This window comes from Caenorhabditis briggsae (genome assembly GCF_000004555.2).
Source record: "Caenorhabditis briggsae complete genome, chrIV, whole genome shotgun sequence".
In the NCBI taxonomy this organism is placed as follows: Eukaryota; Metazoa; Nematoda; class Chromadorea; order Rhabditida; family Rhabditidae; genus Caenorhabditis; species Caenorhabditis briggsae.
In genome coordinates this window covers 85,122-106,765 of record NC_013487.2, presented here as the reverse complement: position 1 = coordinate 106,765, position 21,644 = coordinate 85,122, and the positions used below count along the sequence as shown (strand labels likewise).

Here is a 21,644-nt window from a genome sequence, read left to right as displayed (position 1 = left end):
GAGCCTCGAAGCATTGTGTCTTGACCTTCTCAAAAGTGCAGACATACTTTTGTAACTTTGAGGAATTGTATCTTACAAGATTAGTATTTTTCATTTTACTGGAAATTTCTCACGTATTAACCATACAATTTTTCATTGAGAACTGATCCTGGAGCGACATCATAAGACATAAAGTTGGATTCTGGATTTTATTGTTTATCATGTGAACAACAATACTTCAAAAAATGTTGCATAAACTAATGAACAGAAACAGTAACTTATAAAGTACCTTTCCAATAGCATTCCAATACAGATTGGTTTTTTCCGTTTATTTACTCACTTAAGTCGTTACTTCCTTATATATTAAACGCTAGAGATGTTTTTTGGTTTAAAAAAATAGATTCAATCGCGCCGAAGGCGCACCAGCCAGCTGATTGACGCGCCGAAGGCCCGGTAAGTAGATGGGTGGTTTTAATAACAAAATCTTGTGAATCCAGATTTGAATGAGAATTTTAGTATAGGTTGAGAATAGTTTATCAAGATATTCCTGAACATTTTAGAATCCATCGCCAGTTTCAGCCAAATATCTGGAACTGTCTAGCTAGGTTATTCTCAGCCTATTCTGAACTTCTCGGAAAATGTTCAAGAACACCTGCGAGGACTTGAACTTTTGTGCAAAATATTAAAGGCACCACACTAACCGCTACCTGCGGAGCTACGCGGTTCCAGCCAGCGATTTCTGAATGGTGGAATAATAACACCCTTTGAAGGACACATCTTAACACTTGTCATTTATCTTTCCAACACTTGACACAATATTGAAACAGAAAAAAATTTTCAGATTCACACCGTTCTAGATTCCCTTCCTGGTCTTTTTATCTAGCTAACTATATTTAGACACCATTCTCTTGAACTTTCTGTCTTGTTCTTCATAAAAGTGCAGACACAAATTTGTAACATTGATTAAACAAAATTGTATTGTATTCGACTGGTACGGATTAGTGTTTATGAGTTTTCTGAAAATTTAGCACGTATACAATTGTAGAGTCTGATCCCAACGGAAAGATCACAAGACACACGTTCTCCAGTATTCGAATTGATAAAGACGAGCAACTCGTCTGCGACTGCCAGCTTTTGGTTGCTGGTTGGCAAGATTTCGCTTAAAATTTTCACAGAACATGCCCAAAACTCAAAAGCTAGTAAAAGCAAAAGCAATAGCTAACTGCGTTCGCCTTGGGTTTGCCTAACAAGTCCGGGAAGGCCCAAAATACTACAGTCACGAGAAGCAATAATGGGAAAAAATGAATAATTTCTAATTACAAATGGAAACAGAAAAAAAAGCTCGAAGAAAAATCAAGATATCGGAGCCACTTCCACCAAATTGATAGAATTGAACTGGTTTGCATTTTTCTTCCGTCCCAGAATTTTCAAGAAGAAATCTGAAATTCCCATTCAACATGTAGGAACCATTAGTCAAACTTTCTCACCAATTATAGCCTGTCTATAAAACCGTATAATAATCATATTTGGTAATGGATCGATAGCTGGGTACAAGGCAATCGTGTAGCCCACAAAACTGGTGGTAAATGGTAATTCCCAAATAACCATTGGGAAGAAGAATAGGATTCCAATTGGGATGTACATGAGGACCAGTGGGATGATAGTTTGAACTACTAGAGCGTTGAAAAGTTGGGATTGGAGGTTTTTGAGAGATGTGGAAGTTGTGGATGTTTGAGAAATGGTGTTACTGATCTGACTGTAACATCGGATGCCAAAGTAGAAGACGCAGAACATTGAGGAGATCTGGAACTATTTATTTGGTTTGGTTTGTCAGCTTTAGTATCCGAAAGTTGATGTTAAAAGTAGTTCACTATTAACATTTTGGATATTTATACTTTTCCTAAAATTTTCTGTTCCACATGTATAATATGAGGAGGAGATCTAAAAGTTCATTTAGTATGTCGCTTTTACTATCACAGCGTTTATGTTTAAAATATCTTATCTACTATTGGAATTTTGGAATTTTTTTTCTAAAATTTTCTGTTTCAACATATATGTACTTGTATGATTCAAAAAAACAATATCGAATATACTATCTGTTTCTTACCACCATATACCACATACAACCAATTGCAAAGAAAATCTTGGGATCTGGATGAGGTTTTCCGTCTTCTCCAGTTGGTTGATAATACACACAAATGTAGGAAGAATCGTTGATTGAAAGAGCAAAATGGGATTCGATGGTTTCTCTAAAAATTATAAAGGTTTTTGAAAATTCAATGAAGAAAGGAAAATTTCTTTGAAGTTATACTGTTTTAGTACTACAAACTACCAGAAAAACAACTATTTTCGTACTCTATTTTTGTTTTCGGTTCCATTTTTTATATGCACTTACTCCATATACGCATCTGTTCTTGGGCTGAAATGAAAATAGATATAGCATAGGACACCCCACCATGTGAAATACCACATGGGGATTAGGAACAGTATGTAGACTTGATTCCCAGGTAGGAACTTGTCCATAAATGTTCTGAAAAAGCAAAAATAGACTTTTGTGATGATGAAAAGTTTTCAGTTTCAGGTTTTCATCAAAATAGATTCTCAAATTAACATTTCGTTTAACGAAACATTTTAGAAGCTACTCACTTATTAACAGCACCATATCTGTAAATGAAATGTACTCCAAAAATGGCCAGTGAAAACCCAAAAAGCCCACAATAGACACAAATTAAGATGAAACTGATTTCACGGTCAAAAACCGATCCATTGAAGTCACGAAGGACAACAAACGCGGCTTTGTAGGAGTGGACGATCTAAAAAACGGAAATTTAAAAAATACTGCTTCAAATGAAGCTGAAAACTATATTGACCAAATTTAGATTATTACGGTTAAAGTTTCACCCTACAACCAATTGATACAGGATAGTCTCAGCGGAATTAACGGAAATTCTGAAACAGCAAAATTCCAGATTTCAATAGTTCTACGCATTTTTTCCAACTGAAATTTCTAGCTACCCTAAAACCTGTATTAGAAGGGCCGGTCCCTTTAATTGTTCCAAGGTACCTCCCTCCTACTTTTCCGGCCATTTTTCCCGGAATTTTTCATCGAAAAGAGTTCGTCAAATTTTCGTTAAAAAACTCATGAAAATCTATCGATTTCACCGAAATTAAGTTATTTTCCACCAAGATATAATGTTTCAACACAATTATTATTAAATTGTGGATTTTCCGGAATGTTTTTCATTGAAAAAGTGAAGAATTTTTTAATTTCAAAACTCATTTTGAAGGGTGTCCTTCTTCACAGAGTGAACTCCTATTATAGGGGGTCCTTCTATTAGAGGGGCCTTTCTCCCAAAAGGGCTCTTCTATCAAAGGGGCCCTTCTAATACAGGTCTTACGGTATTTTATTTTCCCCTTCATTTCATAATATTCCTGTCGACACATCATTTTCGTTTCCCCGTTCAATCCGACCAGTTCTCTTTGTTTCAGAATTTGTGCTCATTAATATTTTTATCTCATCGCAAATAAAAAATAAATGTCAAGAGGCACATTCTGCAGTCTTAAATGAAGTACCCAGAAGAAAATTCTAGAACAAAACAGAAGAGGTCCTAAGAGAATTTTCTAGGAATAACAATACCTACATCTAAGAAAATCGTACAATGAAATTAATAAGGGAAGCTCAACAAAGTTTATTTTTCTCAGTTTCAGAAAGCTTAGAAATTCAGATTATTAAAGGAGGCGAGACAGCAAAAATTTCGGGGGACAGTTCGGGGGACGAAATCGCGCCGCGCTTATGTAGACCATCGGTCGTCAGGCGCCTTCGCGCCCCCCGTAGCTCAGCCGGTAGCAGCGCTGTACCCCTAAGCTGCCTGTCATGAGTTCAACCCCTCATGGGGGTTCTCTATGAAAATATCAGGAAAACTTTTTTTTGGTGTCTGGCCTCCTTTAACGTATTCCCTCTAATAGAAGCCCAGCCACAAAAGTCAACTTTGAGTTCAATAACCTCGGTTCCTGTGAAAGATATCCAAAATTTGACAACTGATAGAATACTGGTGATATTATGATAAACAATTTATCAGTTGACAATTTTTGGTGTCTTTCACATGAAATGAGATATTTGAGCTTGAAGCTGACAGCTTGGGTGGGCTTTCATTATAGGAGATACGGTAAAACTTCTTCTGAAAAATTTGCAACATTAAAGAAAAGTTTCAAAAAATTACTGCGAGTTTCAAAAATACAAATCCGCTATACTCACCGGTTCTGTAATCAAGTCCCAAATCGAATAGTACCCTTCAAAAAGTGCAATATAAATCATCAAGTACTTGTAGGCTCCAAGTTTTGGCGGCGACTTTTTCAGAATCAATAATGTTAGAATACAGTTTAGAATTATCGAAATAATAGCGCAGACGATCTTAAAAATGCAGATTATTCGCATTTCAAGTTAAACTGAATTTCAAAATTTTTAAAACTGAAAATTGTGACCCACTTGAAAAACGTTCATTAGAAGCTGAATAGGGAATTCACTTGTAGCAGAAGAAAGGTAATTTAGAACTCAGTAGCTAGAAAAAAAACTGATAACGTTTTCCAGACACAGACAATGATTTACTTTTTCGGGAAATGCTAGATGAGCCACACACAGTTCAAGAAGATTTTTTTTTGTGTGGGAAGAAGTGATGAAGGAAATCAAGAAGAATAAAAAACTGGTTATGTATTTCAGTAACTTGGGAATAAAATGAGCAGGTTTTCTTAATATGCATCACACTTGACAAGTAGGTAAGAAAATATGTCAAATGGAAATGGCAGTCTGGGTTCTAGAAAATGAGCAGTGAACAGAAATTTTGGTAGAAATGAAAAAAAATTTACTGTTAAAAGAGTATTGTTTAGAAAGTTTAAAAAAATGCTATACAGTATGAATACAGTCATATAATACCGTAAAATCTATATTAAAAGGGCCTCTTTAATTGAAGGGCCTCTCTAATAGGAGGGCCCTCTGTAATAGCAGGGCCCCTCTAATAGAAGAGCCCCCTGTAAATAAAGACCCCTCCGAAATGCGTCTAGAAATCAAAACAATTCCGTACGTTTTCAGTGAAAAAAGTTCCGGGAACTCCACAATTTAATAGAAATTTGGTGAAACTCTATTTTTTTTTTGACAGGAACCGGGGTAAATGCAATCAAAATCGAAAGTTAGAGGACTCTTGTACTATCGCGGTATTCTGAAACTTTCCCCTTCTCACTTTTTGACCTCTAAAACTGCAACCTGATATCTAGAGATTTTTGGACCCGTTCCTTCCTATATTTTGAGTATTTTTAGCTCTTTTGTGACATTCAAAAGTGTAACATGGATTAAATTTCGTTTGTATTTTGTGTGGGCATATTTTCTGGGATGTGTGTTGCTGTTATGTTTTATTACTGATTGTGAGTTATCTTTCAATAATGAGATAAGGAATGGTAAAGATGCAAAATGGATTTATTGAAACAGTACAAAAATTTAAAGAAACATTGAAATTTTGTACTGAAAATATTATTTTTTTGCCTATAACTTTTCAATGTCTATTTCCTTTTGAACATTTCGATTTTTCAGCAATTTTTGTAACGAATGGGAATCGTTTTTCCGTTATCGTTTTTACTGAACCAATACATTTTTCTTAGCTCCACCAACCAATATTTCCCATTTGTAAGTAAATTTGCGAACTCAACACTTTCACTAACAGAATTTCCAGGTCACATAAATTTTTTCAACCTTTTAAAAATTCCATAACGAGTGGGTTGAGAGCTAAAATTGGGCTGATTTTTGGACCCATAAAAAAACACATTTTAGCTCCATGGGTTCAAGTTTTGGGTTTCACCTGCAATTTTACGCGTACACATGCTTTTTGTGTTTTGACTTATTAAAGATAGAAGGTATGTAACAAAAAAGTGGGCGGAGGCAGAGTTTCTAGTATCTTGTAGTTTATTCGATTAGACACCTGGCCTTGATCAAACTTTTTTCGCGTTTCATAACATTTTCTGTGTCACAACTAGCTAGAAACGCAATGTGGGAATTATTATCGATCGAACCTTGACTACATTACCACAAGGAGTGAATCCATTTTATTATGATCCAGTGTATTACGGTAAGTGGTAATAGAAGGTCACCTATACCGTCAACCTGAAGCTCAATAATCTAAATTCCTGTGGCAGATATCGGCAATTTGTGAACTGATAAAAGCATGACGATGTTATGAGAAGCAATTTATCAGTTAACAAAATCTTGAAGTCTTTGACAGGAATTGAGATAATTGAGCTCAAAGTGTACGGTACGACTACTGGTCCCACAAAATCCAAACAACTTTCAGTTCCCCAATACAAAGAATTTCTGGAAGTGCAATCAAATCTAACCAAGAACTTATTCACTGACTACGATCCTACTATATCCCCAGTGTACACTTGGAGTGGGTTATCCTGAGTTTTATACCCACTTTTTGAACCTTTTCTACATGTTCCAGTAGATGTCGACCAACCTATTGGATACGATTCTCAAGCTCCTAAAAGATGGAATTATACTGTATTTTTGTATTATTTGAAATTAGTAGAAGTTCAAGAACCGGAAGAAAAAGTGTCCGTGGTGATGGAGTTGATGGAGGTGAGTTTAAGTTTACTGTTTCCATGACTGTGTATGAAGCTTGGCTGATTGTGAGCGTCATTATAAGAAACTAGGATGAATGAATTTGTATTTTATAAAATTAAGAAACTTTCAGTACTGGTACGATGCTCGTCTATCCTGGAACACATCTTTGTATCAAAACACCACCAGCTTTTATGCCAGACAAGATAACGTATGGAGCCCAACATTGACCGTTTTTGGAGTGTGAGTTTATCATTGAAGTTTTGGGAAATCCTGGTTAAAGTACCGTACTTCCTATAATAGAAGCCCACCCAAACCGTCAACTTTTAGCTCAATTATCTCTGATTCCTGGAAAAGAATCAAAAATTCATCAACTGTTGAAATATTGGTGATCGAGATAATTGAGCTTAATGTTGACGGGTTGGGTGGGCTCTCTTGAAAAGTTGAATTTGCTGTTTGAGCTACACAGTCATGACTAGATGGCTATTCCAGAATTCCTCGCTAAAAATTCAAAAATTGAATTTCAATACATTCTGAATTTCCAGAAACGATATCATGGACTTCCGGGACCAGGACAATCGAATGGTGGCTATAGACAATTTCGGATTTCTCTGGGACTACATTTCCGTCAGAATATCGGCAAATTGTCAGATGGATGTCTCCAGATTCCCATTTGACACACAAACGTGTCAGATTCGATTCTGTTTGCCAATTTTTTATCGAGTGCAGGTGGAAATTTTGAATGAGATTTATGAGGGAATTATGGATGAAAACATTTTCAAGACTATGGTGAGTTTGGTGTTTTCAGAGGCCAAAAAGTCTGGAATAAGTCTACATATCAACGACAAAGTGGTATTGAAATTTTCTAGAAACATTTATGAATTATACGAAACACAAAATATTTTCTAAAGTCTGATATTTTGAAGTTTTTGTTTCGGTAAGTTTCTACACTACTTCAGAAATAGACTAATTTGAAAGTTTTCGGTTTTCGAACCATTGTGGATTTTTTGAAATATAATTTTTCAATTTTTCTGTTTTACTATGATTTCAAAATTTAAAAGTTTCTAAATTTCATAATTACGTTTTTTTGTGGAATCCAATTTTTCAGGGAAATTCCGAATGGAAACTTATAAATCTTACGAATCGAGTAGAAGTCTTGAAGTACAACGACAACATGGGGAATATGGATTTGGTAGGAATCATTTCCTCATAAAGTGAAACTTTCAATTTTTAGGCAATTTTTGAAATCACAATTCGCAGAAACCCCCTCTATTACATTTATATGATCGTTTTTCCATCTTTTGTCATAAATTTTGTTTCGATTGTGGGTGTTTTCTTGAATGGAGCCGATAAAATGTCGAGGGTGAGAATTGATTTTTTTTTGCAGTTTTAGAATTTTCTTAAAAATTTTTAAAATAAGTATTTAATAATACTGGTAAATTTTTAGATTTCAAACTGATTTAATATCATTTTCTTATTTAGTTGAGAGAAAATTTTCGAAACTTTCAGCTCAACGTCGGGCTCACTAACATAATGACAATGACTTTCATCCTGGGAGTGATGGCTGATAAGATTCCAAGAACTGGTAATATTCCATTATTGGGAATTTACATTATCATTAATTTGGTAATTATGCTAATTGCCATTGCAATTGTGACAGCAATCACGGAATTGAGAAGATGGGCGACACCAAAGCTGAAGATGAAGAGGAGTGCGTTGAGGTGAGAATTACAAAATCAATACTTGAAAATTTTCAGGCTTTGTTCAAATTAAGAGTTCTCAATTTTTGAAAAAAAACCTAATTGTGAAACTGAATAATTATTTTGGCTATTGAAAATAGTGGAAATTTTTAAAAATTCCAAGATATCTACAAAACCGTATTTTTCAGATGATTTTTGATCATTTTCAGGAGTCTAGAGCTCAGCTGTCACGTGTCCCAACACTTTGAAAATGTTGGCGGGTGTAAAACAGACCTAGATTAAAAATTTGGCATTTGCAGAATTTTTTGAAAATTCCTAGTTTTTCCGATATTTTCTGTATTCATTGATCCCGTTGTTATACCGTTATATGTTATGAAAACGCGAAAATGCAGGCATCTTTTAAAAATCGGCAAGTAGCTGAAAAATTAGAAATTTTCAACAAATTCTGTTAATGCAATTTTTCAATCTAGGACGGTTGTATATCCTTTAAAACCTGTATTCCGAGTTAAACTGAACAATGACAATAATCCAAATTTTAAAAACCTGTTGTAACCGAAATATTTTCAGAACCCAACTGGAAATCTTCCTGGGCCCTCCACTAGAATACACCAGCGCAATTATACTGGAATTGATGACATGTGCTAATTTCCTGGTGATGGTCGGGTTTTGGTTTGATGATGGCTCTTGAACTTATATTTTAACTGATTGTAAATAAACAAACTACTTCTGCTTTTATCCGCAAATAATAATAATATGTTGTAACAGTAACTTCCATCAAGATTTTCAAAACTACGATTTTAAAAATTTATTATAATTACTTTTAATCACAAATCCCAATTAACCAAAGTTATCATAGAAATCAAATAAATAGGCGTATTGAAGTTGACACCGTCGGAAATCGTTTCTTCAGTGGCAGCAACCAATTTCGCTGGGCTTTCAAGAGCTAATTTGACAGGGTTTTCTGGAGCTGGAAGAGCGCACAGTCCATCTTGATTGATATATCCTTGAGTACATTTTGATCCGGGATCTCCTTTAGGAACCGGAAACGAGCTTCCAGTAACTCTGGAATCAAAAATTTCGTCTTCGTGTTATATAAAAAGTGCTCACTCTGGTTCAAAAACACACAAAGTATGAGTAGTCACCCTTTGGAAATTCACATGGAAATTTGGAGCACACCCGACCCGTTTCTGATGGGGGACAAGTTCTTCCATTCCGAGAATCCGCCATCGGGCTAAATTTTGGATCAATTCAGATGGATTACTTCCAAATCGTTCCCGAAATATTCTTTGCCTGGCGTTCGGTCCACTCGTTTCCATCAATTCTGCCTGTCCTCATCGGTTTTTTGTCATTGGCGAAGTCTTGGGTTTGTGCACGGTACTCTAAAAAGAGCCTTTCAGTTGGTCCGTTTTATAATCATTGTATGTTTGTTGCTTTAAAAATATATATAATAAATTGTATTGAAATTTGACTGTGTGTTCACATATTGTCGGAAACATTTTCTATTTTTCTCCGGTTTCCTTGTTTTAAAAAAATTCCCAAACAATTTTTTTCCGTAAATCATATGATTCCGGAAGCACCTAGACTAATAGATTCCACGTACTACATACTAGTACTTTTCTAGTAGAATTTCTAATTCGCCCTTCTGCCCGCAAAACCAAGTTTTCTTGAAAAAAGTCACGATCACTTGGAGCAATCTAGATATCACTAGTCGCAAGATCCCCTTCTCAGCCAATTCATGAATAAAAAATCGAGAAAGAAAGATGATAAAACGAAGGCGTAACAAAAAATAGAATATTCAAACCTAGTAGGGAAGACATTCGGAAAAGCAAAAACATATTCAGATGGAGAAGAGAAGAAAATGTGGCAGGTGCCTTTTCTATTTTCTCTATTTTTCTTTCAACAATTCCAATGTTTTCGAATCGGGCATTTGGAATATGAGAATTCGAATGAGACGAAGATTCTCGAGATTTGTATGAAGACTGCGGGAACCAGGAAACAACATACGTAAGTTCTAGGATTTTTTGGAAAGTTAAAATGCATTTTTGAGCTCAGTTTGATCATTTTGAGCATTCAAAGTTATAGAAGAGACTGTTTCAGTTTTTGGGATTTTCACTATCATTCTTATCATTATTCTTATAATAAATAAATGAAGTTGCGTATCTCTATCTATCTCTCTGTCAGTCTGTCCGCACATTTTTGAAAAGCTTGATGTGACCCTTTAAAAAAACAGAGGGAAGCGAAGCGATGAACAGTAAAATAAATAGGTTAAATCGCGCCGAAGGCGCACCAGCCAACTGTTTGAAGCATCAGAGGCGCGGCAAACAGGCTGATGTTCTCAAAAAGGTCTTGGGAAATTGAAATATTTAATGTTTCTTAAAGGAGGGTAGACATCAAAATTTTCAAAATTTTCATTTTTACTCAAAAGATATAACTCTGAAGTATAAATATAGCTATGTACTTAAAAACCTGAAAAAAACAATTCAAGGACGAAAAAAGCTCTTTTTTGTCACCCTAATTTCTTCACTAGCTTGCTGCTGCGACGTCGCTTCATAATGTGAAAAACGCGATGGTCGCCTCTTACACGCGTAGTGTAGTGGGTACGCTCTAGGCTAGTATTCAGGAGGTCAGAGGTTCAATCCCTGCTGGTGTTTTTACTTTTTTCTTCCCTTGTTTCCTTCGGATTGAACTTTTTGAACTCGGAATTTCTGAAGGGCTACCAGCGTGCCGCCGAGGCCTCGCTCCGAAGTACCAAAATCAGTTGAAAATGAAGAAACTTGTTTTATTATGTTAACAAATAAAATATGAAAAAAACTACAATTAATTTTTAGAAAGAGACATAATAATTGAAAGAAAAACCACATAATTAAAACAATCCTCGTGCAGGGCTGGTCGTCGGAAGGTGAAGGAAGCAGTAAAAATGGAGACGTCTCTGAAACCCCAGTCATAAAACAGTTTTTTATTCCTAGAGTAATAACGAGAAGTAATGAGATAAATAGGAACAGTGAAGAAACGGTTATCGAAGAGAAAATAGTTTTTTTTCGCATGCCTATAAAAAACACCGGCGACTGGAAAAATAATCGGTCGATAGAACTTTAAATTTACATAAAAAAATTCACTTTTATATGGGTTTTATAATAAATAAGAAAAAAGAGCTTTTTTAATGTTTGAAGTCGTTAAAAATTGAAAAAAATTAAGTCGGGAAATAAAAAAATAAAAATGTTTGCGCGTGGGATTGCGCGCTTTAGGTGCTAACACCGCGACGGCAAAATACACATTCCCTCAAATTTTCCCCGAAATTTTTGCTGTCTGCCCTCCTTTAAACTAGGTAATCTCCAGACAAAAAATCTTATTCCAATTCAGAACTGTTCGAATTATTATAACTGTTAAAATTTACCCATTCAAAACACATATCTTCAATAACCTAATTTTCCCTCTTCGATTCAATATTAGAGTTTCCTGACAATGTTTTTCTAATCAAATTTTATTCAGTATTTTCATGTTTTAAAATTTTGAAAATATTTCTCAAATTGCAAAAAACTACCTATTAACTACTGTTTTCCAGCTTGATCTCCCTTCCATCCTGTCACAATTTCAATGGATTGGAAAACGCGGCAAATTTAAATTACCAATACGCAGTGGACTTACTCATCGGAGCAGCATGTGATGAAGAGACGCAGACAGTTTCCAGATTGGCATTGAGATGGCACAAACTGTACTTATCATCGGCTCCACTGAGCACCAAGGAGAAGTGAGTGTTTTTTGGAGTCTGGATTCTGCAAATTTCTGGATTTTGTAATTCTCATGCGATGACCAATAGTAGCAAAAATATTAATTTCGCTCTAATCATAGGTAACCCATAAAACAGTGGAATCCATGAATTGAGATTTTCGCAGGAAAAATGAACTAAGCTCAAAATCAATTTTTCAGAGAGGGCACAACTATTGCATTAAAACCACATAGCTTGGCTGGAACGGCAGAAGTCATTTTGGCTGTTTGCAAATCGATGAAATGGAAAGAGGTATTTTTTAATACTGTTTAATTGTGGTGTTTTAACTTCATACATGACTAATAAAAATAAGTTAATTTCTGCAGATTAAACAATTTTTAAATACAATTTTATAGTCTCCATATTACGATTATCATATCTGCACCTAGCATTTCTCTTAACAAGATGTCTTTCAGATTGGCTTAATTTATTCCGACGAGACCAAGTACACGGCGCACGCGATCTACGACATGTTGGCTGAGAAGGAAGAGGAGGACATCAAGATTAATGTCTTCTTGCAGACCGATGGAACTATGAACACGTACACGATTTTACATAGCGCTAGAGGTACGGGAGAAGGATCTCCAGGGCAACGGAACACATGGAAACTACGAAATGCCATAGAACATGTAATAGAAGGGCTCCCACCCTGCCAACTTTGAGCTAGTTTTTCTTGGCTGTTATGCAAGATATCAAAAATGTGTTAACAGATACAATTTTGTAAATATACTAACAAACATTTTGTTAATTGACATATGTTTGCTACCAATCAAAGAAATTGAGAAAATTGAGTAAATAATGAAAGTATAGGGTGGCCTTAAATTAGTCTTTTCGGTAATAAACCTCTCACGTGAGATGAGGCGGGTAGTACACAAGTGCGCTCTATTGAGTGGCGACATCGCAATTGTTAGATTGGAAAAAAATGTGGAGCGAGAGAGTATGGTCCTAGGACGAGACGCAGCAAACGATTCGGATCTATATTGCAGTTATTGCCGTTGTCTGACACTGTCCTACCATTTTGGTGCATCCACAAAAACCTTTGAACTGAAAAAAAAAACTCAATTACTATTATAACTTATCGGTTTCAACTACACCATATATCTTTACTGCTGCTTGCTCTATTTGGTATACTACTATAATTCCTATTTCTTGTTTTTTTTCAGTTCTCATCTCCTTCCTCTCCACTTCGGACCTCTCCAGATTTGTCAAAACTTTGAAAGATAAAGCATTCCGCCCATTGGAGTTCTCTATTATCCATGTGGATTGTTATAAGTAAGTTTTACAGATATAATCGTCTTCAATTTATTGCTACACTGTTTTGATTTTTGTTTAACTGAAATCTATAACTTTTTAGAAGTGAAACCACCGAATTCTACACTCATCTAGACCAGAAGGCATCAGAGGAGACGAATCCTATCTCTGCAGCACGTCTTCGAAAGTTACATCGTCATGTGGCACTTCTCAGGAATTCACACGATGATAAGGGGAATATGGAGGAGTTTGCAACCAAGCATGGGATGATAGTAATTTTTTTTGTCTTTCCCTTCCCCAAACCCTCTGCTTCCAGCCATCCCACACCCTGTACAAAGCCCTAATCTTATGTGATGGTCTCCAGCTTCTCAGTGACTACAAACCGCTAAGTGACAATTTGACGATTGTGCAACAGCAGCCAACACTTTGGGAGCATGTGACGAATACTGAAATTCATGGATACTCGGGACCAATGTTTATTGGAAGTGATGGAGTACGACTACCGTACTACGAGATGTTCATGTGGAGAGATGGGAAGACACAACACGTGGCAAGTGTAAGACCCAGAGAGTCCGAGTTTTGTGAGAAGGAGAAGATGAGCAATGAGAGCAAGAATTGTTATGTGAGTTTTTTGAACAACCTCTGTTTCAAGTTTTTGAGAAGGAGAAAGCTAGAACTAAGTTTTTTGTTGAAATGTATGTTGATTTCGTAAATGATAATGACTGTAAATCTGTTTTGCATGGATATGGGAATAATTGCATAGCATTCAAAACATGGAGAAAATAAATAAATTTTCACAAGTTTTAGAACATTTCTCACTTACTGAATGATCATATACAGTAACTGTCGCTAAGATATAAAAAAACGTATTTTTCAGTGTATTATCGGTCACTTTGACCATCTTCAAGGATCTAGAGCTCGTCTGTCGAGTTTCGGATCACTTTAAAAGTTCAGAAGTGTGTGAAACAGACCTAGATTGAAAGTTTTCCATTAACATAATATTTTGAAAATTCTTAGTTTTTCAGCTATTTGTCGATTCTGGAAGACACCTCGTTTTGGCGCTTTTTTGTGCTGAAAAATGGAAAAACAAGTGACTTTCAGAACTCGGCAAACAGCTGGAAAACTAGAAATTTTCAAAAATTCTGTGAACGCAAAGTTTTCAATCTAGGTCTGTTTCTGTTTCTGTTCTGTTTTACACAGTCCCAATTTCTCAAAATGATCGGGAACTTGACATCCGAGCTCCAGACTTCTGAAAATGGCGGAAAATTTACTGAAAAATATGTATGTGTTTGTACACTTAACTGAACGGTACTGTAGCTAATTATTCAACCAGTTTGACTAAATTATAATTAATGCAAAAAACTCGAACAATTCCAGGAAATCACCAGAACCATTCCATTCGGTCAACTTCTAGACGACCTACCACCGTACTCCTCCGATTGTGGATACGATAACAATTTGTGCAGTGACTTTCACGTTTTCATGATTGCTGCAATCGTATTCTCCATACTACTCATCCCAATGGCCATTGCATTTTATCTACAAAGAAAGGAGCATTTAATTCAACAAATGCCTTGGAGGGTTCCATTGGATACTATTAATTTTGATGATTCTAGAAATGGAAGGTTGCTATCGGTTTCTAGAAGAGTGTCGACTGTCTCGACAGCACGGGCATCGTATTCTTCGATTTTTTCAGCCAATGTTTCGGAACATGCTCATGTAAATAAGCAAAAGGTGAGTATATATTGTTTGAGATTCAATTGAATAATTAGCTAGAAATATTGAAAAACGTAAATATCATCAATCTGGAAGAGTCTGAAAACTCATATTTCGGATTTTTGCGAAAAATTACAGTTTCGGATTTTCATGATAAGTTTTTGAAAATTTCTAAAAATGTTTTTTTAAGTATTATTATTTCTTTCAAAATTCATGAAAATCTCCTAATTTCACCAAAATTTAGAAAGACTTTCATAGAAAAATTAGGGTTTCAACGAATTACAATCAAATTGTGCAATTCCCGGAATGTTTTCTGAAAAAACACGGAAATTTTCTGATTTCCAAACACATTTCGAAGGGGGTGGGGTTCTTTTTCACAGAGGGCCTTTCTAATACGGGGGCCTTTCTATTACAGGGAACCCTTCTATATTTCCAAGCGCCTTCGGAGGGCCCTTTTATTAGAGGTGCTCTTCTATTAAAGGAGCCCTGTTAATACAGGTTTTTACGGTATTATATTCTTGAAGAGTTTGAAAATTCCTATTTCGGATTTTCGCGAAAAATTACAGTTTCAGATTTTCGTGAAAAGTTTTTGAAAAGTTTTAAAAATGTTTTTCGAGTCTTGTTTTCATACAACTATAATATTCACAATACCTAAAAATTGCAACCAACAAACTCGATTAGTTTTCAGGTATCCATAAAACGATACGTTCAACGGAGACCCATAACTTTCACTAGGCAAGAAATGGAAATGTTGAATCAGGTGAGGTGGTTAAAAATGATCAAGTCTTTTGGAGTCAGTTTTTTTAGAAATTTCACCATTTCAGCAACTCGACAAAATTGAAAAAAAAAATCACTGTCTCCATTCAACATTTTTGATAAAGTTTCTTATCCATTATATGACCATCCGAGGAACCGAACGAGGTTTTCGTTTCAATAGTTTCAAAGAAATAGTTTTGAAACCGAAAATATCTAGAAGTAGCAAAATAATTTCCAACTTAAACTATATCTAACCCCAAAAAGTTATAATAATTTCCAGCTAAAATACATGTCTCACACGAATATCAACCCTTTCACTGGAATTTGCTTCAATCAAGGATCCGAATTGATCGTGATGTGGCAATTCACAGCCAGATACTCTTTGGAGGACCTAATTTTTGGAAAAGAACAAAAGTTTGGAAGAAACTTTCAATCCACTTTTATCAAGCATATCATGCATGTGAGTTTTGATAATTTTATAAGCTTCAATTTTATTTTTCTTGTTTCAGGGAATAAACTTCATTCATAACAGTTCAATCAAGGTGCATGGCACTTTATACCTATCAAATTGTGTTGTGGATTCGTATTGGGTTGTAAAATTGACGGATTTCGGGATAAAGAATATTTTGAAAGAAAGAATGCACCATAAGGAACTGGCACCGAACTCGTCGTTTGATATAGACGCCATTCATTACAGTAAGTCATTTAAATATCAAAATTTTCTAAAATTAGGTCATTGAGAACGAGTCAAGGATCATTTTTAAGGTTTTTGAATGATACCAAACTTCAACATAACTTCTGATCCTGAAAGAATGCGATTTCTGATTTTTAAGTCATCAGTTTTTTTTCCAGAATACCTCCAACTAGCACCAGAGCACTTATCCAGCCTTCTAGAGAAACACGAGGAGCCGATGGGTACTGTAGAAGGAGACATTTATCAGTTAGCAATGGTCATATACCAGATTTTGTTCTACATGAAACCATTTGCAGAAAGACAAGAAGATATTAAAGGTAATTCAATAGAGAGGTACTACTACTCTAAAATGGAGAGGTGTGATGAAATGCTGAATTCGAAACAGGAATTAATTTCTTCAAAATTAGTTTTTTTTTCCACATTGTTATAAAATGTTTTCAAAAATTCTGTTAATTGAATGATTCAAACTTCCCTCCGAATCTTCAGCCGTAAAAAAACTATTTTTTTTAGAACTAGCCACCCTCCTCTCCAACCAATCAACGGCTCCACTTCATCCGAAAGTTCCCGAAGGAAACAGTTTCACAATGAGACTCTTGTCAATTATTCAACAGTGTTGGTTGTATAAACCAGCGGCCAGACCAACTTTGATCAAAATTACCGATGCAGTGAACAGAGAATTTGGACAGGAGTGAGTATATTTTACAGAAAAATTACAGATTTATTATAAAAATCAGTTTTTAGTGTCAAAGGAACACTAATCGATCAAATGATTGAAATGATCGATGAGTATAGTGCAAATTTGGAACATATTGTAGCTGAAAGAACAAGAGAACTGGAGCAAGACATGGCAACAACAGAGAATTTACTGTATCAGCTATTGCCAAAGTGAGTGAAAGTTATTTTGAAAGTAATTCTTTGAGTAAGGATTTTCAAAAAAATTTTAAAAATAATATATCTTAAAGTCTCCGTAAGGGCAAGCACAGCGTTCCAAAGCAACTGGTCAAAAATCGCGCTCCAGATAACTTTTAGGCCAGTAGAAATTTAATGACTTCAAAGTGGAGATTTGATCTATATATTTTCAACGAACACAACACGCACTTTTTCGCTCTTCGTTGTACGTTTGATACTCAGTCAACAAAGTTCGGCAGCGAATTCTTTTTCGAGATTTGCTGAGGCGCGTTTTCTGGCCAGTTTCTTTGGACAATCGTGGGCAAGTAGTGGAACTTCAAAAGCAACGTTAGGGGGCATTGGTTGGGCAAGATTAGGTCCCGGTTAGAGCATATTAAGGACAACATTAGAGCACTACACTTGATGGCTCCTGCAGGATATGGTTAAGGCAAAGTAAAGGCAACGTGAAGGCGTAGTGAAGGCAAGATAAGGGCCGATTCAAAATGACAGTTTCAAATTGAAACTTTCGATCTAGAATTTTTCAAGTTATTGAAAATAAATAGGTCATACTATTTTTTTTAAAGTTCTAAATAGACTCAAAGTTAGAGCATAGGATGGGCAGGGTTGATTAAAGTTCAATGGGCTTTTTTTCTAAATATTGATAGTAAATCTCAATATTTCTAAATATTGATAGTAAATCTCAATAATATTGATAGTAAATCTCAATAGGTCTTTTCAGAAGCATCGCTGATTCGATTCGATCTGGAAAATCGGTGGTCCCTGAGCAACATTCGTCTGTGTCCCTATTGGTGGTAGACGTCTGCCAATTCACCAAATTTTGTGAAGCTTTCATTCCAGTTCATGTAAGTTAATTTTCATAGCAAGAGAGGTTCGTGAATTAAAAATCGTTCAAAAATTTCAGTGAATCTAGAGATAATGAAACAGAAAGTTTTTGAATTATTTTCCAGACAAAAAAATCTTCTTGTAGATCCTCGAAACCCTGCAAGAGCTCTACTCCTCATTCGACTACATCGTTCAAAAAAATAAAGCATTCAAAGTTGAAAATGTTGGAGATGCATACTTGATATGCAGTGGAATTCCAGAAATGACAGCTTGTCGTCATCTGAGAGAAGTCTCGAAGATTTCGCTGAAATTGCAGGAGGTAAGGAGTTTTTATGAAAAGCGGATGAGAACCTAATATTAGTACCAAAAATAATAACATTGGTTTATCATAATCTTGAAACAGTGATTTTCTAAAATTAGTTTTCAAAAATCATAGACCCTAAATCGTACGAAAATTTGAAAAAAATTGACTACTGCATACTTTCAGAAGTCTAATGTTCTTCTAGTTACCGTAAAACCTGTAATAGAAAGGCTCCTAATTTTCAACTTCAAGACAATTTATCACCATTCCTATCCAAGATATCAAAAATGTGACAACTGATAAAACACTCCTGATATAACAATAAACAATTTACCAGTATATACACTTTTATCTTTCATAGGAGCAGAGATAATCGAGCTCAAACTTGACAATGTGGGTGCCCTTCTATTACAGGTTTTACGGTACTCATATTTTACTAATTCGAACGTTTCAGTTCATGAAAACGTTCACTGTCCGTCATCGACCATCTCATATTCTACAAATCAAAATGGGAATCACTAGTGGTGCAGTGGCGGCTGGTATTCTGGGAAGTATTGCGCCAAGGTAAAGTTTTTAAGTTTCTTGAAATTCCTTAAAGGTGGACGGACATGAAAAAAAAATAATGTTCTCGAAATTCCTTTCAAATATGCCCCTCGAGGAGTTGAACTTGTGGGGGTGAGGATTGAGGGTGCGGCGCCGCTACCGACTGAGCCACGCGGGCAAAGAGAAAGCGCACGCCCGATTGCATACATAAAGGCGAGGACGACAGCTGTACGCAGAGTGACATTAAGCGTTGTACACCGTGACGGTAGAATGCATACCCTAGCTACAAAAAAACTACGAAAAATCTCCTGTCCCCCCACCTTTAAATTAATGACATGGAGTAGAAGCTTTTAGTTTGACTTTGTTTTAAAAATCTAGTTCAGCAAGCTTTTAAGAAAAGGTTACGGTAGAACAATGAAATTTCTGGCAAGATTTACCAAAACGAATGTTAGAATTATAACTGGAATATGTAAGAATTTAGCTTACAAAATTCTCAATAATATCCAGTGAGCTCAGAAACGCTACATAAATGTCGTAAAATCGAAAAACAACAAAATTTCAGATTCTGTATATTCGGAGATACTGTAAATATGGCATGTCGAATGGCGAGTACTGGACTACCTGGAACTATTCAGCTGAGTGAACTGACTGCCAATACCATGATGGAGAAGTTCCCATCGTTTATAATTGAAGAACGAGGAATGATTGATGTGAAGGTGAGCTCTGAACAGCTTGATTTTTTACCCGTTTCTGTATAGGCAAGAATATTTTTTGAAGTGTTTTTTTAAATATTAGTATGTTGAAAAAACCACCAAAAGCGTTTCCTTTTTTTAGGGCAAAGGAACATGTCTCACATTCTGGCTAACCGGAGAAAAGGACCAAATGCGTCGCCAATCCTCTCGTTCCAGTTGTATATCTCATAGCCAGATCAAGTTCGAAATTGAGGAAGCCAACAAAACCAATAATCAGTTTTTGAAAGTTTAGATTTTTTGTCAAGAACCATTTGTCAAGAAGTGTAATTTTCATTATTACTAATTTATTATCTTTTCCATCACTTTTTTTCAATATTTATACTCCTCAAACATTAAAAGTTTTTATTACTTAACTAAAAAAATCAGAACAAGTAAGCAACCAAGTAGAAAAGAATCAAGTTCAGAATAATCCCGAAATTGAATACTCCGGAAGCCGCAGAGCTCAAAAACCTCCAAAATCTCACTTTTTCAGAGTGGAAGCATCATTTTGTTTTTTGAAATATTTTTTTTTCTTTTTTTTTCATGTTGACACCTTTTCACGAACATTGACCTAACTAGGTGTTTCATCATTTTGTGGAGCACTGTACATTTTTTGAATGTAATCATTAGTTGTTATCGTAAAGAAAGCACTATGGATAGCAAATGATAATTACAAAGAAATATCCACAGGGGATGTCCTATTTTGTAGTACTTTTTCTTGAATAGAATTTAACATAGAATTTAGTACGGGTTTTACTTATATTTTTTGCACATTTCCGGACCTTGTCTCAAAGATAAGCTCCGGCAAAACAGTTTGTAAAATGTCTTGAAAAATAAGTAAATTCACATTTTTTTTTCAATTCGAAATGTTCTGCCAAAATCTTAAAATCGCTTCAACTTTTCTCATGTCAGAAACAAAAACTTGAAAAAAAATTGTCAGGTGTTTTCAGTTTCTCACAATGAAACTAAAAGCCATCTATGAGGTTTCAGAAATTGACAAGAAATGATATGTTTTTTTTGAAAGCAATTTTAGGAGGCGTCGTTTTTTTAAAGTTATTTTTTACATTTTAGACATCTACACATTAATCTTCACATTTTAACACAAAACAGAACATTTTTGATAGGAGTCCCCTTATTTAAAAAAAAATTACAGTGGTTTTTCAATTGCAAAAAGAAATTAGAGAAATGTGACCCTAACCTTGTTCTCACCTCAGCCTTTGGGTTTCCTCATTCGCCACCAGCCGACCGCTCTGCTTTTAAAATTAGGCTGCCCTATTTTCAGCTCCATATAAGCCCACGATTTTCCACAGGAAACTCAGAATCAATCGAATTGTCTCCTCCGAAGTCTACGATCGATACAACATCCAATGAAGGTGCTTCTCGTCGCTGGAATCCTCCTCTGCTGTGGTACGTGGATCGATGGATATCCAAAAGTGTTCTGGAAGACATATCTCTTTTAGAGAAATATTCTCTACATAATGGAAAAAATTTCAGCCCGGATCGCGGCGCCAGCTGCATTGAACCGTAAAAAGCGTGATGAGATAGATGAGGAGAAAGTTGTGGAAAATGTGAACAAATTACGTCGCGAATTGGCAAAAGGACTCAAAATCAGTAACATGCACAAAGTGGTGAGAATATGTTTCTATTATGAATTTTTCATGAAAAGGTGGAATTCAGGAATATGATGATGGGTTGGAGGTGCCAGATCTTTGTAAGGAACCTCCACAAAAAGTGAAGGACAAGATGGAAGAACTCAAAAACGAAAAAAGCGAACAACGTTTGATGGAGTTTTTTGACACTTTGGAAGACCTTACTGTCTTGAGTTGTCTTTCTCCTGCGAAGACAACCGTTGCATGTCTTCGCAAAACTTGT

The 21,644-nt window shown here is 35.5% G+C and overlaps 4 protein-coding genes across 4 annotated transcripts; 2 read left to right on the top strand and 2 right to left on the bottom strand.

Moving 5' to 3' along the window:
* Positions 1 to 188: 188 nt before the first annotated feature.
* On the bottom strand, positions 189 to 233 carry CBG26217 (the record flags this gene model as incomplete). The annotated part of the gene is made up of 1 exon (XM_045244718.1): positions 189 to 233. The coding sequence occupies one exon, from the start codon at positions 231 to 233 to the stop codon at positions 189 to 191; it is 45 nt and encodes a 14-aa protein (XP_045097928.1).
* A 1,099-nt stretch (positions 234 to 1,332) lies between these two features.
* CBG00349 lies at positions 1,333 to 4,414 on the bottom strand (the record flags this gene model as incomplete). Its single annotated transcript, XM_045244717.1, has 6 exons — positions 1,333 to 1,418; positions 1,467 to 1,782; positions 2,087 to 2,228; positions 2,375 to 2,509; positions 2,626 to 2,792; positions 4,235 to 4,414. The coding sequence occupies 6 exons, from the start codon at positions 4,412 to 4,414 to the stop codon at positions 1,333 to 1,335; spliced, it is 1,026 nt and encodes a 341-aa protein (XP_045091549.1).
* Positions 4,415 to 5,575: 1,161 nt separating this feature from the next.
* Cbr-lgc-19 lies at positions 5,576 to 8,971 on the top strand (the record flags this gene model as incomplete). The annotated part of the gene is made up of 9 exons (XM_045244716.1): positions 5,576 to 5,657; positions 6,315 to 6,410; positions 6,465 to 6,601; positions 6,717 to 6,826; positions 7,129 to 7,372; positions 7,692 to 7,775; positions 7,818 to 7,946; positions 8,093 to 8,304; positions 8,851 to 8,971. The coding sequence occupies 9 exons, from the start codon at positions 5,576 to 5,578 to the stop codon at positions 8,969 to 8,971; spliced, it is 1,215 nt and encodes a 404-aa protein (XP_045091548.1).
* A 1,170-nt stretch (positions 8,972 to 10,141) lies between these two features.
* Positions 10,142 to 20,025, top strand: Cbr-gcy-25 (the record flags this gene model as incomplete). Its single annotated transcript, XM_045244715.1, has 19 exons — positions 10,142 to 10,287; positions 11,846 to 12,031; positions 12,211 to 12,301; positions 12,466 to 12,616; positions 13,213 to 13,321; positions 13,404 to 13,572; positions 13,617 to 13,922; positions 14,678 to 15,034; positions 15,705 to 15,776; positions 16,053 to 16,232; positions 16,282 to 16,468; positions 16,625 to 16,783; positions 16,953 to 17,154; positions 17,208 to 17,351; positions 18,094 to 18,217; positions 18,343 to 18,516; positions 18,953 to 19,062; positions 19,604 to 19,787; positions 19,876 to 20,025. 19 exons carry the CDS (start codon positions 10,142 to 10,144, stop codon positions 20,023 to 20,025), a joined length of 3,201 nt encoding a protein of 1,066 aa, XP_045091547.1.
* Between the last annotated feature and the right edge of the window lie 1,619 nt (positions 20,026 to 21,644).